Source organism: Pipistrellus hanaki (assembly GCF_964339955.1).
Source record: "Pipistrellus hanaki genome assembly, chromosome: 16".
NCBI lineage: Eukaryota > Metazoa > Chordata > Mammalia > Chiroptera > Vespertilionidae > Pipistrellus > Pipistrellus hanaki.
The window spans coordinates 3,897,480-3,914,546 of record NC_140518.1 but is presented as its reverse complement, the minus strand read 5'-3'; the positions used below and the strand labels follow the sequence as shown (position 1 = coordinate 3,914,546).

At 60.3% G+C, this 17,067-nt stretch overlaps 1 protein-coding gene across 2 annotated transcripts in view; it reads right to left on the bottom strand.

Moving 5' to 3' along the window:
• Positions 1-17,067, bottom strand: part of SDK2 (sidekick cell adhesion molecule 2) — a 186,274-nt gene that overhangs the window by 82,557 nt on the left and 86,650 nt on the right. For both annotated transcript variants that reach the window (XM_084862127.1, XM_084862128.1), the window contains exon 3: positions 1,507-1,613. In XM_084862127.1, the coding sequence (XP_084718253.1) occupies positions 1,507-1,613 (107 nt within the window). The remainder of the gene's footprint in view (positions 1-1,506; positions 1,614-17,067) is intronic.

Sequence of the window (17,067 nt, the reverse complement as noted above, 5' to 3'; positions counted from 1 at the left end):
CTGCGGATTAGAGACGGCGAGCCCATGGGTGGCATTCCGGGCATCCAGCCCAGCCTAGCCCACGTGACAACAGGCAGCATGTCCTCCAGGCCCGTTGTGCAGAGGTGACAGCCCCCAGGGCAACGGGGAGCAGGCGGGCTCCCCACGGGGCAGGGCCCCTGTGCCCAGCAGAGGGAGGGCCGGTCGGTGCTGGGGCTGGGGCGGGGAACACAGGTGCCCGCAGGGTCTGGACGTGGAGACGGGGGGCCCAAGGGCAGCTGTCGGCTCAGGACACTCTCCCCCGTCTCAGCCCGCTCGGCACCTGCCAGGAACTCAGGGTGACTTCCAAAAAACCAAGGAGAGACGCCCCATGGGGACCGGAAGGGAGCTGGGGAGGGGTGGGTGTTTTATTGATTTCCCCTTAATTGCTGTAATTAAAAACATGTAAAGAACCCTTCTGTAATGACTTTGCTGTTATCATTAGCTGTTAGCACAGCTGCCTTATTAATTTCTCAATTAGAACCCCAATTCACAGTCTCTCTTTGGGAAGGGGGTGGGGCCAGGGGTGGGGCCTGCCTGGCTGATCCCTGGAAGGAAGGAGTCCCCACAGACAGGGGTCCTCTGACATCCCAGGTCAGGGGTCCTCAAACTTTTTAAAGTGAGGGCCAGATCACGGTCCCTCAGAGAGCTGTAGGGCCGGACTATATGAACTACTAATCCCTACTGTAACACCTCGGCTGTGCTCACTGCCCAAAAAACCTGGCGGGCCGGATCAGACTCCTCTGCGGGCCGCATGTGGCCAGCGGGCAGTAGTTTGAAGACCCCTGTCCCAGGTCAAGGCCCTTCCCCCTGGAGGTGGAAGCTGCTGAGGAGAGATGAAGGGACTTGGAGAAACAGCCATCCCCACGCATCCTCAGAACCATGTGACCGGGCAAGAGAGACAGATGGACAGACAGACAGACAGATGCAGGACGACTGCAGGGCCCAGGATTGGGATAGGGTGAACGAGGTGAAGATTTAAGGAGGCACCCGCTCTTGGGGTCCTGCAAGTGCACGGTGAGGACCCGAGAGGAGTGCCTCCTTAAATTTTGCATCCTCCAAGCCTAAGGTGACCAGATGTCCTGCTTTTGGCGGGACAATCCCGATCTTTAACTATTATATTTGTCATGCATCCCACGGCGTTTTAAAAACAGTCCCGATCTTTCCAAAAAGATCTTTGGCAAAGGCCAGCTTAGGAGTACCCTCATTAAGTTAATAACAATGGACCTAACTAGATAGTTTAAGTTTAAAAAAAATTGGCTCTCAAAAGAAATTCCAGTTGTTGTCCTGTTGACAGTTGGCTCTGGTGACTGAGTTTGCTGACCACTGGGCTAGTGTACTGGCCCGGAGAAGGGGGCGGCCACCGTGAGCTCTGAGGAGCACAGAGGGAGTGTGGCTGGTGGGCGAGGACCCCCTCCCGCTGCACGCCCGCCCACACCCACCCCCGTCCCCGTCCCCCCACCCCACCCCCCGTCACCCTGTACTCACAGGCCACCTGCACCTCGGTCTGCCTCTGCAGCAGGGCTCCCATCCGGTTGCGCACGATGCAGCGGTAGAAGCCGGCATGGGTGCGGTCCAGGCTGGTGATCATGTACCTGGGGACGGACGGGACAGCCAGTGAGCAAGCAGGCAGCTGCGGGGGTGCGCAGGTCAGACTGGGGTCGGAGGGCAGAGGGCACCACCTCGCCCTCTTGCAGCAGGAGGAGGACCTGTGAGCTCTGCTCTCTGGCCAGGTCATGAGGTCACAGAAAGGTCCTCAGCTATCGGAGAGTCCCACCCACAGGCAATTGACTCAGGTGTCCAGGAAGCAGCCTGCACCTTCCCAAGGACGGGAGGTGCTATGCCTGAGCCCTTGACCTTGGCCGTGACCAGATCTCCCAGCACTGCAGGGTCTGCTGGAGGCTCCTGTCCCCCTTCCCCGGATGCCCATGACCGAGAAGAGCGGCGGCATTTTATGTTGGCCAGGCACGGGACTGTGAGGTAATATTAACTGAAATGGATGCAGGTGAGAGACGCGGGACGTTTACATGTTTCCCCAAATGCTTTGCACTGCTCCGCCCTTAAAGCCACAGACGCCCCACTGCAGCTTACTGGTGGGACACGTAGTCCTCTGAGCAGGACGGTGGGCTCTGCACATGGGCCCTGGGGCCCGGATGCCCGAATCCGAGGAGTTCCCTGGGAGCCTGTCTCTGGAGCACAGGACGGGCCCGCAGAGCAGCAGAGTCTGGTTTTCGGGAAAAGCCGCTAGAGAGCGGGTGTGAGGAGCTCACCGGGCTGAGCGGCTGGGAGGAGGCCAGGCCAGCTCGGCGAGAGCAGCTTCCAGCACCGAGGCCTGGGCAGGCGGTGCTCTCTGGTGTGGAGGGTTAGTTCCCTGGCACCCTCTCTGGGACCCCTTTCGTATTCCCAGGGAATGAAAGACCCTTGTAACGGCAGAGATAAACAACATGAAACAACCTATAAATGACCCTCAAAAATCGGTCGGATCAATGTCCTAGGGTTTGTCCAGCTGACTTGTGGATACGCTCATTGCCGCCTGCCCCCAGGCTGTGCCAGCCCTGGGACAGAGTGATCTTACTCCCAGGAGTTGCCAAGTTTAGTTTTACATGAATTCATCATCATTATCACTACCACCACCACCACCATCACCACCACCACCATCACTGTCATTATCACCACCACCCCCATCACCACCATCATCACCATCACCACCACCATCACCATCATCACCACCACCATCACCATCATCATTACCACCATCACCATCATCACCACCACCACCACCATCACCACCATCACCACCATCACCATCATCACCATCACCACCATCATCATCATCACTACCACCACCATCACTGTCATCATCACCACCACCCCCATCACCACCACATCACCATCACCACCACCACCACCATCACTAACTCACAATGTTGCTGCTGTATTAAGTACTTTTCATACAGTTCCTCACTTCACACAGCAGTCCCCAGATTGTTATATATCACAGAACAGTAACACTTAAAATATGGGGGATTGACATAAGATTGTCCGTTTTGTATTTATCCAGGTAAGGTAATTAAAACTAGCTAACCAAAAAGCAAACAGACAAAAAGATTGGACAATGAAACAAGAGAGAGAGAGAGAGAGAGAGAGAGAGAGAGAGAGAGAGAGAGAACATTAAAAAGTGCCAGGCAGGGAGAGGAAAATAGAGATGGCTAGCATTTTATTTACAAAGGACATTTTTGAGATTTAAAAAAAAAAAAAGAAATGTAATCTCAGCATAAAAGCCATTTGTGTAAGCTTTAAACACGTTTTATACAAAGCCCACTGCACTAGCCTCGCTTTTCTCATCTCATGTGGACGGTGCCCTCGGTCATGGGTCTGCATTGGACGGCCTTTCACTCCATCTCCATACTCATCCTGCGGAGCGGCTTACCCCCGCTTTGGAGGGGAGGACACCGAGGTTCAGGAAGAGCTTGTCACTGACCCGTGGTCTCCCAGGTCGGAGGAGGCAGGGCCAGGGGCCCACGGAGCCTCCTGGCTCCAAACCCAGCAGCGAACCAGCTCAGCACTGATGTCATACCCACTGGGCCCCTCCTTCTGTCCTGGGACGGCGGGAGCCCCCGCTCACGCTGGCTCTGCAGCATTATCTAGAACATTCTGGCTGTCCAAGCCTCTTATCTCTGCCACCAGCTGCAGTGCTTATCTGTCCGTCCTCACTGTGTATGGCGTGATGACGGGGAGATAGCGGGCGCCCGCTCTGGCAAACGCCCCGTTCTCCCTCAGACCCATCCTCCAGCTTCTCTCATCCCCACCCCATCTCTCCCGCAGGGAAGGGGGGCAGCTTTGGGGAAACGGGTTGGGCTTTGGAAGTGATGGGGTGAGCGGAGAGGGGCGATGGAGAGACAGATTGGCTGGAAAAGCTCTCCATCTCTGGAAATGGAATCGGATATTGTTAAATCACACAGGCGAGAGGGAAAGGGACAGACACGGCCAGCACGCGGACAAAAAGGAGGCTCGACTTCCGTCACGGCGAAACGCAGCCCCATCAGAACCACGCTGACATATCAGACAGCCGAAGATCTTCACGCCTGATCAGGCCCAGTGCTGGCAAGAGCAGGGGGGCGGGGAGGCGAACCAGCAGATGGGCCTGAGAAAGTGTCACCGGACGGAGCCTCTGGGACAAAACCTGTCCACACAAGAATATTCGAGTCTCTGACCCGGAGATTGCACTCCTGGAGCTGGCCTTTTAGATATAGTCGCAAAAACGTGGCTAAGAATGGATTCAAGGATGTCCCCTGTGGCACTGCTCGGAACGGCAGAGATCAACAGCCCATCCATGACCGTCAGAAACAGGCCGGACCAATGAGCCAGGCCGCGGTCACCGACGGCACGGGAACAGCTGGACGGACTGAGACGGGATGGTCCCCGCGGCACAGAGCAAGCGAGGAAAGGAAGCGGGAGAAGGCGGATGTTTACGGAAACAGAGACACGAGGAAGTTATAAGCTAAACACCATCGCAGCTGAGCGTCCGGGGCCAGGGCCAGGATGTATTATTCTCTTGCTAAGCGGCTGTGTATGGCGACAGGCGACCAAACCCTAGTTTTAATGTTTAGGGTCAGACAAAACGACCCCAAAAAAGTCATTTGAGTTTGTGGACAAAACACACACACACACACACACACACACACACTCAAAAAAGAAACCAAAGTCACAGGATAGTGTAAGCAGTATGACACCACGTGGGTACACGGAAATAGCATGTACCTCTACACATTAATCACGCATACGCTCGGGCAAGTACATGCGATGTTTCGGAGACCGAGCCTCCCGGACCTGTTGTCTCCCTTTTGGGAGGGGTGTCGGGGCGGGGAGAGAGGGGAACGTCTACCTTTTGATTTTAAGTCTCTCTGTGCCATCGGAGTTTTCTTTATCGCACGCCCTACACTGGTTTTATTTTAAAAAATACAGTTAAAAAAGGCACTCGGAGCATGTAATCCAAGTCTACATTATAAAAAAGACACCGGGGACTCGTTGGGCCTGGTTTTGTTTGTGGGCCCGTGATGTGTGCTGCATGTTAAACTTTAGTGAAAGCAGGTCTCGGCAGCGGGCTCCGGGGCCATGTGAATCAGCCAGGACTCCCCGGCCGCACCTGGAGCTGGAGGAGGGCCAGCTGGCGGCGGGCGGCCCTCCCCCGAGGCTGGGCCAGCGCTGCGCTTCCCCTCTGCACCTCCCCCTCCTCCCCCAGCCTGTAGTTGGGGGCAGGTTCTCCTTGGCCTGGCCCAGCAGATGCAGCCTCACTCTGCTCCTCCCGCCGCCCTTCCCCTGGGCCTCCCCCTCCCCCGGGCCTCCTCCCTCCCCCGGGCCGCCTCTGGTGCTCCCTGGCCAGGAGCCTATTTCTGGCGTGTAGGCAGCGTTATTTAAAGTAACAGTCCCACCGCCGCCTCCCTAGCAGGGGAACCCTCTTGGCTCCACCCAAATTGCAGCTCTGGTCCCGCTGCCTCCCAGGTGGGCGTCAGAGGCAGCTGGCGGGCATCTCCGATTGCTGGGAGCACCCCTGACAATGACCGTAACAGTGCTCATCATCCCGGCCTGGGTCCCCCCCACCCCCACCCCATTCCCCCCTACCAACCACACACGCACGCTCAGCCTGCAGCGCTCCCTGCCCTCCGCACCTGTGGCTGCCAGCCCGCAGGGACCTGGACAAGCCCTGCCACTCTGGGCCCAGGGGGTGGCCGCAGGGCTTACCCCTGGTGGGGCCACGAGGGGGCCGTGGAGAAAGTGCGGGGTCTCTGACTCGGAGACAGGCAGACGTTGATTGGACGCCTGGCTCTTTCTTAGGGGCATGGCCCGGGTGCATGATGCATCCTCGCAAGCCTCAGTTTCCCCATCTGCGAAATGGGGACAGTGATGTGAGCACGTGCCTGGCACACCGAGGGTGCTGCGCAAATACCCGTCCAATGGGGGAGCAAGCGTATGCGTCACTGGTGGGCAGTGGGGGGTCCGGGGGTGATGTGGGGAGGTTCAGAGAGAAAGACGAGGAAGGTGTGGCAGGATTTACACCCCCCTCGTGGGCCCATTCAGGGCTCTGTGCCAAGCATCGGGGGGCACAGACTCCCTTGCCTGGCTAAGTCTTTGGCTTCCCCATGGACGCGGGCCCGAAGTGTCCCCAGCCACCAAGAACGGATCCGCTCTGGCCCCTTGCTGACCTCCTGCTGCCTTCAGAGAGAGAGGTCCTGCCTCTGCCCCTTAGCTGCTGGTGGAGCATGTGGTCTGCTTCCCAGGGACAGCAAGGAAATGGCCGGCCCCCTTCAGAGGCCGCCCTCTCAGCCTCTTACCCCAATGAACCCCTCTCACCAGCCCGGCCCCAGGCTCCGGCCACCTCTGAGCCTCTGGGTGGAGGGACCAGAGCCTGGCTCCTCGAGATGACCAGCAGCGAAGGTGAGCAAGAGCCACCTCTTCCGGCGGCTGGTGAGCCCCTGCCTTCACCCACCTCTCCGATCGCTTCTGTGCTGATTTATTACAGAAAATATGCGCACAGGAGTCAACCGTCAAAGAGTAAAAGAGGAGGTGCACAGCCAACGTGCCTCCCACCCGACCCCCCCCTCTTCCCCCCACGAGGGCCCATCCCGGCTCCAACGCCCCCGCAGAAACCGCGGGGATCAGCTCTGCAGTCTCTGCTCAGGATTTCTTTATGCAAATGCATCACCCCCACCCCCACTTTTAAGCAGGAGACAGAGGCCTCATCTCAGGCTGTTCTGCTCCCCTCTTGGTGCGTGTGACGAGATGTCTCTGAGCTGTTTCCAAAGGGAACTGATCGCTTCCCGGCTCCCAGGAGGCTCTCGCTGGAGGAAGCTCTGCTCTCTCCTGGGGACATGGCCGGGTCCGAGGCAGCAGGGCGAGGAGGGGGCCTGGGGCCGGGCTCTGCCGGGCTGGGAGACCGACCCACACAGACTCTGCTCTCCTGGCCCATCAGGGTGTCCCGATCCCACCCCCGCCGCTCCGTCTGCTCCGTTCAGAGGCGGAGAGACGGGCTCGGGTGCGGGGCACGCGATGGCAGCGCAGGGAAGAGGCGGGACGGGTGAGTGGGATGTTGGACAGGAGCCGGGCAGGGAGAAACCGCTGCCAGCCGGGAAAACACACAGTGCCCTTTCGGCTCGAGTCCTTGAGCGCCTGGAGTTGATATTTAGAATGATGCTTAGTCGCATTAAATAAGATATTTCAATTCCACGGAGCTGTCAGGGGCTGATGCGGACATCGGAAATAACAGGCATGCTCTCCTGGTCTGTCCTCCTTCAGAAGGCGGCGCCCGGAGCTGCACATGGATGCTCACACGGAGGGAGGGCATGCGTGTGCAAGTGCACACGCACACGCACAAGCACACTTGTACTAACACACCCATGCACACTCACCCACGTGTACACTCAGCAGAGTCAGAGTGAGCAGATGTGGAGAGAGAAGCAGAGGAGGGAGGGTGTGGGGCCATGAGCTGGGGAACACAGGAGGCCTCTGGCCGCAGGAAAAGGCTAGGAGATGCCTTTTCCCCTAGCGCAGGTGTCGGCAACCTACGGCTCCAGAGCCGCAGGCGGCTCTTTTGAAGCTTTACCGCGGCTCCGACAACTTGCAAGCCTGTGTGAAAATGAAGGTAACGTCTTATAGCCCTGATGTGCTGACACTGTGCACTGAGGTTCAGGAGCAAAAATCCCGTTAACCAGGTAAATTAAATATTTTAATTAGCTATTAATTTGCAAAAATATATTTTACATTGTTAAGTGAAAAAGTCCTTCTTTTCTTTAGATTGACAGCTAACTGCACAATCCGGTATATAGCATTAAGGTAAGAAACAATATATGCAGTGTTATATTTGTTTTAAATGTCGCAATGGTTTTGCGACTCCCAGGATTTTTTTTCTTCGGAAACGGGTCCAAGTGGCTCTTTATGTCTTAAAGGTTGCAGACCCCTGCCCTAGCGCCTCCAGAAGGAGCCCTACCCGGCCGACACCTGGATTTCCAGACCCCTAGCCCTGGAACTGTAAGGGCAACACTGCCTTTATGCATCCTTGCAAGTGCCTCAGTTTTCCCATCTGCAAAATGGGTGCAATGATGGGAGCACAGTCACTAAGCCACTGAGTGGGTGGCTATTTGGGACCGCGGCTGTGAGACGCTCACCCGGCCAGGTTTCCTCCAGGCTGGGGAGGAAGCCAGGGCCAGGAAAGCCTTGGTGACAATGTGGGAGGGGCGAGGAGGAAGAGGGATGAGGATGGAAGCTGCTGCCTTCCTCTGCAGCCCCTTCAGAAGCAGGCGACCCTGGTCACAGAATCGCCGGAAGGCGGCTGCTCAGCCAGGACTCAGCCCGGGGCGTGTACTGCCCCCTGCTGACGGGAGCTGGGTTTGGAAGCGGAGGAGATGCGGCAGGGCCTCCCCTCCCAACGCCCTGGGAGAGCCCACGAGGCTCTGACTGATCCTGGGCCCTGGTCAATGGGAGGAACATCGGTGTTAATGAGCTCGGCCCGGTGATAACACGGTGACAGCCGGCTCGCTGGCCGGGGAGGGCGTCTCTCTCCCCTGCCATCTTCCCGTCTTCCGGGCCAATTAGCTGCTCTCAGCTGCTCTAGGCGAGCAAGGACAGGCGCTTCATTAGGATTCCCGTCAGCGGGTGGCTCCGGACTTGGGGGAGCAGACAGGTGGGGGAGGAGGGAGGCCTGGGAGGAAGCCGAGGGGCCAGAGGTGCAGTCAGCACCGGCGGGAGGGATGTCCTGCTGGGCCCCTCCCTCTGAGGACAACGAAGCCAGCCTCGGGTTCAGAACAAACACGTGGCCTCCACCACCCGGTTCACCCCCACATTGACTGTGGGGCGAGGCGGCTCCTACCCGTTTTATAGCGGGACCTGGGCTCAGGAAGGCCAAGCAGGTTGTCCGAGGTCACCCAGCAAAGTGACATTTGATTACGGGCCCATCTGACCCCAAGCGTGTCCCCCTCCCCCAACCACGCCCCCGACCTGTCCTGGGTCCTCGGTCTGCTCAGCGGGCAGTGGGCAGACCCCCTCTCACATCCTGGGGAGAGAAGCCCCAGGGGGCTGCCCAGTCTTTGCCCTGACCCAGCCCTCCCCTCCCACCTCTGCCCCCCAAGACGGCAGTCAGGAGCTCGGGGAGCACTTAGAAAAGGGCAGTGTGGCGTGGGACGTAGCCTGCTGTTATAGGAGCAGAGAGGAAGGGAGAGGCGAGAAGGCCAAATCGGCCCAGGGTGCAAGGCGTTAACACTTGAAGCCAGTTCTGTTTGGATTTAAAAAAAAAAGTGAGAAAGAAGAAGACATCCCGAGGGGAGTGTGGTTATTTAAAAAGAAGAAAAGAAAAAGGGAAAGACAAAAAGGCAAGGAAACGCGTGGCCTCTTAGTTTGCTCACAAGGATGTTCTGGTTCCCCCCTGGCTCCGGCTTCCTCCGCTGCGGGAGCACAGGAGGCCCCGGGGTCCCCTCCGGCCACCTTCCCACCATGCCGCGCCCTGTGCGGCCAGGCGGAGGGGAGAGGAACAAACTGAACAGGCCCCTCAGGAGGCTGCGTGGGGATCGGCCTCCGGGAGCCCAGCTGCTTGTGCTTTGTAGTCTAATCTTGGGGGGTAGGGGGGGCTGTGTGCTTTCTCCAACCCCTCCCCCCCAAGTCTGCCAGGTGTGCCCAGGTGTGCCCAGGTGTGCCCAGGGATGCCCGGGAGCCTGGGAGAGGCTGCCTTTGAAGGCCTCTGAGCCCCGTGGCCAGAGAGCAGCCTCCAAGGTAGATGGAGGGTGAATCAGGGTGCCAGGCATGACGAGGAGATATCAGAGAGAGAACCATTTCTGAGCCGGGAAGTCACTGAATGCGCCTCTGGCCAGGGGAGGAGCTGGCCTCCAGGGTGGTATCAGTCCCCACAGGGCCTGGGGGTGGGGCAGCAGAGTTTGGCCTGTTATTTTTTATTTTTTATTGATTTCAAACAGGAAGGGAGGGGGGGGGGGGAGAGAGAGAGAGAGAGAGAGAGAGAGAGAGAGAGAGAGAGAGAAGCATCCATGATGAGAGAGAATCATTGACCGTTGCCTCTTGCAAGACCCACACTGGGGATCAAGCCCGCAACCCGGGCAGGTGCCCTGACTAGGAATCGCACTGCGACCTCCGGGTTCGTAGGCTGACGCTCCACCACGGAGCCACAAGGGCCAGGCTGGGCTGTAGGGTGACTGGACAATAGGGAACGGAGCAGGGGTGTAAACAGACGTCGGCCAGCTACAGCCCAAACCACGTTCGCCTCGACGCCCCAGCCTCTGTGAACGGCAAGACAGAATACAAATAGTTTTTGTGATTTTAAATTGTTGGACAAAACGGAAAGAAGAGTAACGCTTCATGGCAGGTGGAAATCGTGTGCAATTCAAATCTCCGCGTCCATCAATGAGGCCTTATTGGAACCCAGCCAGCTCGCTCGCTCGCAGATGCTGACGTGCGGACTTGGCTGCTCTCGCACTGCCGGGTTGAGACGGTTCACAAGGCCGAGCGGGCGTGAAGCCTGGTCGCCTGCCAGCCCCCGGTGTGAAATACGCCGATCCCACTGTTCCAGAGCCGGCTCCGACTACAGGGCGGAGAGCGAGGTGGAGTGGGTCAAGGACGGGAGGGTGCAGGTCAGGCTGGTCTTTGCCAGGAACCAGGGGAGAGGGGAGGGGGCAGAGCGAGTCAGGTGTGGCCACGTCTGAGACTGAGCCTGACCCTGGCCCCCCCTCGCCGCGGAGGACCCTGCTCCGGCCTCACGCTGACTTCCATCCCAGCTGCCCACTGACTCGCACCTGACCTTACACGGCGCTGGGCCTCGCTGGGCCTCGGGCACCCCGTCTGTGTAATGGGCACACCGAGGGCAGCGCCTTGTAGGAAATACAAGTCCAGGCGGTGCTGTGCTCAGGCTTCTGTTCCAAGGCACCGGATATAGGTAGAGGGCAACTCGAGCCAACTTCAGTTTTGCGTTTGCTTGGGCGTGATTTTATTTGCAAGAAACAGGAGGCAGACTCGGAGAGCCACACTTAGCTGGACAGAGCCGTGGCTCCACACAATGCGTGCACACCGCCCCCATCGCTCCTGTACCCTCCGAGTCCTGAGGGTGCTGTGCGCTCACTTGTGCACACCTGGCCCGGCCTCTGTCCTCCCAATTCCCGATTCCCCTCCTCCCTCCCATCACGGCTCACAAGCTGCCGCCCTCTGCGCTCCCACTTCCACAGGCAAATCATCCCAGGCCTCTCCCCGGCAGAGTGCCCAGTTCCCCTCGGAGCGATGCGTTTCCGAGCCACTGGCCCTGGGCAGACCCTGGCGATCATCGGATCGTCGTTATTAAGTGCCTCTGATGAAGCTTCTGACGGTTGCTCCCTCACCCCATTTCCCCCGTTAGCCTCGTGGCTTTTATGACCCGATTTTGCACAGCAGGCGATTCTGACAAACGCTCACGCCGCCCATGACGGTGGGAAGGACCGGGAGGTGCTCAGCGCCGGGTGACACCCGGTCCGCCCTCCGGAAAGGCGACCTCCCGCGATGGCTGTTGTTACGGGTCATTCCGTTCAGACGGGGCAGCCGACAACCGGTCAGGCAGCGTGCTGGGCTCTGGGCGTCCGCAGCACTGATAACGCCGATGGTAACAGCCAGCCGGGGGTGGCCCTGGGGTACCGTGCGCCCTCAGGGGGAAATGTCACTGCTGCCGCCATGCCCCCAGCTCCACGCCCGTCCGTCCGCTCGCTTCCTGCAGCTCCCCCACCCAACACACGGTGGCGAAGAGCTTAAACCCGGCCCCTCGGCATCTCTGAGTTGCAGGGAACGGAAGGGAAGGAGGATTAACTCCTGTGGGAGCAGGGACGACTCTGTCACGGCCCCTGTAGTGACCACAAAGGATGATGGCTAATTCATACCGAGGAGGGGGTTTGGACATGAACAGGAAGCATCTATGGGGGGGGGGTGGCAGTGTGACCTCTGCCCAGCTCTGTCCAGCCGGCCTGAGCGTTCTGCCCGGCTGAGTCCTGCTCTCTGGCCTCCACGGGGCTCCTGGTCTCCCCAGGCCAGATGTTGGGGGGATCACTGAAAGCTGACAAGGCGGAGGGGGCACAGGTCTCCCTGGGGCTCCCGCAGCTGGCCAGGGCAGGGCAGGCCAAGGGGAGCTGGGAAGAGGCCTCCCTGACTGTCGGGCAGCACCTGCTGTTGGCAGCTGGGCAGAGTGGGGGTGCGTGCCCCTCCCCGGCGAACCCGAGTCAAGGTCAGAGCCAACGCTCTTTCTTGCTACCCGAGGCAAGGCTTCAGCGGTCACAGCGTCCCTCCTGTCCGAGTCCAAGGCCCCGCTTGTCCAGGTGGGGGCAGCGTGTGCCCCCAAGCCCTCCCCTAGGTCCCCGCTCAGGGCTGTATCTCCCTTTGGGAGAGTCAGAGCTCGTAAGTACCCCACTAAGCGCAGTGCCAAGGGGCCCCGAGTCACCCCACCCTGCTTCCCTCTGCCTAAGTAGCTCGGAACTAAGGGGGGGGGTGAGGGGTGTGTGTGTGCAGGGGGAGAAGATGGGTTCATGACGGTCTGCGTATTTTACTTGCTGTGTGACCTTGAGCAAGTGGCCTACTCTCTCTGTGCCTCCATCTCCTCGTCTATAAAATGGGGTTAATAATAACACACCCGCCAGGCCCTGATTTAAGCACCTCCCACGTGATAAGGCAGTCATTCCTCATTAACTACTCTGTGAGGTCAGAATCAATTGGACCCAAACTGGCAGGTGAAACTCACGAGGCCACGGAGGCACAGAGAGGGCCAGTCACTCGCCCAAGAACACACAGCCGGCAGGTGGCAGAGCCCCAAGAGTCTGCCTCCAGGTTTGGTGCTGTTCACCCCGCACTGTGGTCCCTACCTGCGGGCACACTGGACGATGGAATGAGATTGTTCCCGTAAAGGGCTTGGGCCCGGGCTGGGCATGAGGCACGCACGAGGTGGGCACTCTCCGAGAGCCAGCGGCCCCTGGGTGACAGGTGCTATTATTGCTCACTTTGTCACCTGTCCTGGGAGGACGGGCCGCTGCTCACTCAGCCCTGAGGCCAGGCCCCGTGCCCACTCAGGGAGGACAAGCCTTGCCCAGCAGCCAGCCCTGGAGCAGAGCCCGAGCTGCGGCTGCCATGGCATTCAGGGTCTGGAGCTCCAGGGCCTCGAGCCAGCACCCCCGCTGCCTCCTGCACACCTGCCGGCCCCGGGCAGCTGGCCCCAGACACGACCCCACCTGCCCGACCTTCCCGCCTTCTCCAGTGAGACGCCCCTCCAGCCTCTGCCCATTCCCTTTAGGGCCCAAAGTCACCCCTCAGAGGTGACTTCGGAGGCGGACCTTAGTGAGGAACGCAGAACGGAACGGTGTTAACGAGGCCCCGGGGACCTGCCAGCGAGCCGCCATCTGGCGAAGGTGATGTGGGCGGCTGCCGGCGGGATGCGAGGAGCGTGCCCCTAATATTTATAGCGACTGCGATCCGGATGCAGACTCTACTGCCCCCTAGCTCTGGGCTGGCCTCCGGACATGCTTTCCCTGATAGGAGAGGGTGGAACATCACCGAGCCCAGGCCCCAGGAGGCTTGCAGCTTCTACCTTCATCCTCTCAGAACCCTGCCCCGAGAATACCGTCCATAGATGATAAGCAGGAGGGGAGAGGCCCGCCATCCTGGCTGCCCCGTCCCAGCCCCAGCCCCAGCCCCAGCCCCAGCCCCAGCCCCAGTCCCAGCCCCAGCCCAGCTCCTACCCCAGCCCCAGCCCCAGCCCAGGCCCAGCCCCTGTCCCAGCCCCAGCCCAGCCCCAGCCCCAGCCCCAGCCCAGGCCCAGCCCCAGCCCAGCCCCAGCCCCAGCCCCAGCCCAGGCCCAGCCCCAGCCCAGGCCCAGCCCCAGCCCCAGCCCAGGCCCAGTCCCTGTCCCAGCCCCAGCCCAGCCCAGCTCCTACCCCAGTCCCAGTCCCAGCCCAGCCCATCCCCAGTCCAGCCCCAGCTCAGCCCCAGCCCCAGCCCCAGCCCCAGCTCTAGCCCCAGCCCAGCCCAGCCCAGCCCAGCTCCAACCCCAGCCCCAGCCCAGCCCCAGTCCAGCCCCAGCTGCCTGCCAGCCCCATGCAACCTGGTGAGAGGCCCAGGAGAGACTGCGGAGCAATAAGAAATCACTGTTGTTTAAGCCGCTAGGGTTTGGGGTGGTTTTCTGGGCACAATAGCTCACTGAGCAGAGGCTGTGGCCGGGGCCAGGCTGGGCCCACTCCGTTGGGCGGGGACCCTCTCTGATGTGCCTAGGGGTTCGGGGTCCAGGAGCAGCCGCAGTGGCGGAAGCTTCTGGACGTGCTGCGGGTTGACTTCTGGGTTGGTGCCCCGCCTCTTTTGGGGAGATTGTCTTTCTGGGTCACCATTCCTCATTTTGCAGGACCAACAGCTTCTCCCTTCCCCCAGCCCTCTGTGAGCCCCCACCTGCCCCGCAGGCACAGAGCTAAGAACCCCAGCCCCAGGGGCTGCCAGTGGGAGCCGCAACCTCTGCTCCCGGCCCCACCCCCTCCTCCCAGCCCACTGCCAGGGCTCTGTGTCCCCAGGGCCTTGGGCAGCCGGCAGGGAGCAAGCCTCTCCTTGGCGGGGTGGAAATGCCGTCACAGACACCCTGGTGCACCCCAAGTCAGAGAGCGGAAAAGGGGGCCTCGGCAGAGACGCCTCTAGGGGGCAAAGACACAGGGAGAGGCCCCCGAACCTCCCGCATTGAGAAGTCCCGTGAATGGGCCAGAGAGGGCCTCCGAGGAGTGGGGGACATCAGGGGGAGGAGTCAGGCACCAAAGCAGCCCCCCGGAAGCAGGGGTCATCACCAACCCCCCAGGCGGCTATCCATCCAAACCAGGTGCCTGCCTGGCCACATCCCTGAGTCCAGGTCTAATGATTTCTGTGTCCTGGCTGAGAGCCCAGAGGGGGCGGGGGCGCAGGAAGACCTGGGGAGGGACAGGGAGGAAAGAGGGGGCTCCCCAGGCCTCATTTCCACATATTGGAATAACCCAGACAGTAAGCATATGTGCCTCCGACGGGGAACACCTCTCCCTGCCTCCCCCAGACCCGGGCCCTGCCTGCCGGGCCGCCCTGGGCCACTTCCGGTGCGTCGGTTACCGGGGATCGAGGCCAAGAGCAAACCTGTCAATTCCCGGTGATGGATGATCAAACCAATTTGCATGTGAAGTTCCTTGCGGTGGAAATAAATGCCTCCTTTCACCAGAGAAGGGCTTTCCTCAAGAGCCTTTCTTACTTTCTTTTTAAAAATGTATTTGTGTCGATTCCAGAGAGGAAGGGAGAGGGAGAGAGAGAGAAACATCAACGAGGAGAGGGGGCCTGGGTTTGAGTTCCAATTCTGACACTGAACGCAGGCCCCACGGCGAGGAGAGCTGTTTTCTTTCAGGGGGCCAGCCCGGGGCCGGGCGTGCGCTGCCCAGACCTCGCTGCCCTCAGCCCGGGTCCCGACAGGGGGCACCCCCACCCGTCTCCGCTTCCCCGGGAGGAGGGGGCCCTCTCCCTCCTCCAGCCAGGACCTGCGGATGAGAGTGTGAGGAAGCAGGTTGCTATGGAAACGAAGGCAGCCCATGTGCCAGGGATGTTTGCTGCTACTCTCCCCCCCCCCCCCCCCCGCGGTCCCCGTACATTTTGAGCTGATTTGTCTTCATTGACATAATTATGGCAGCGCCCACCGGAGGCCCCGGGAGCCAGCTGCACCCTCGCTGCTCCCTGCCTGCCCCTCGGGTCCAGGGGGGACCTCCGGCGCAGGATGGGGGGTTAGGCCGTGCTAGGAGGCGTCCTCGGGCACCGAGGGGACCAGGCCGGAGCTGCCACAGGAAGTGAGGTCCGTGTTCTCCCGCCACGGCCGCACCCCTCCGGCAGCTCTGGGCAGGACTGCTCGGAGGAGGCTGGCGCCGGGTTTCACTCCGGGAGCTGCAGCCTTCCTTCGGCTCACGGCGTGCAGGGACCAGGCCCCCGTCCCTCCAGCCTCCGTCCTCCTTTGTGCAATGACAGTGTCACACCTGCCTGCTCACTCTCCACCCCGGCCCCCTGAAGCTGCTCTGGGCAACTAATGAACTCCGAGGAGCCGTCTACGGCAGTGGTCGGCAAACTCATCAGTCACCAGAGCCAAATATCAACAGCACAACGACTGACATTTCTTTTGAGAGCCAAATTTTTAAACTTAAACTATACAGGTAGGTACGTTGTTATGAACTCAATTAGGGCACTCCTAAGCTGGCCTTTGCTAAAACCTCAAGGGGCCAGAGAGCCACAGGTGGCTCTCGAGCCGCAGTATGCCAACCACTGGTCTGTGGGATTGTCACGAAAAGTCAAAGGGGGCAGGAGAGACACCCAAGAGGGGCCCTGACCCAGCCAGACCCCCGATTGCCACACGGCGGGCCGCCTGCTCGTAGAGGGCCAGCTCCGGCTCCCCCTAAGAGTCTAGCGTGGGAGCCCTGGTGCCTCGCTCTCAGTGGAGTGACCGGGCCCCCAGGGCACCCCTGGCAATGCCCGGAGACACTTTTTGTTGTCACACCTGGGGGAGGGGGCGACGGGCATGGGGTGGGTGGGTGCCTGCGGTGCACGGGCCGTCCCTGCACCAAAGCGTGATCCTGCCCCAATGTTCTGGGTGCCCAGGCTTCGGAACCCCGCTCCTGCCCCTGTGCTCCCCATGGCGGCCCCCGGCGTGGTCCGAGGGTCCCCGAGGCTCCGGCATCCCCTCCTGCAGACGGCACGGCGGGGCGGGCAGGTCAGCCCTCCTCCTGCGGCTCCTCCGCCTGCCTGGGGGCCCCTCTCCTCCCGCCCCGCTCCCCCATCACTCCCCGAGGACCCGCACATTTCTAGACTCGTTAACTTTTAATTACTACCTTCCCTTTGCCTGCGCACGCTGGCTCCGTGCCACGTACGTCTCTATTAAAATTCAATTTATGCCCATCATAACCGATTCCTGGGCCTCGGCTCTCACCCGCAGCCTTCCATTCTCAGACAAGACGTCCAAACCTCAGAAGAGGCTGGAAACCGGGAAGGTGGGGCCTGGCTTCCTGGAGGAAGAGGAGC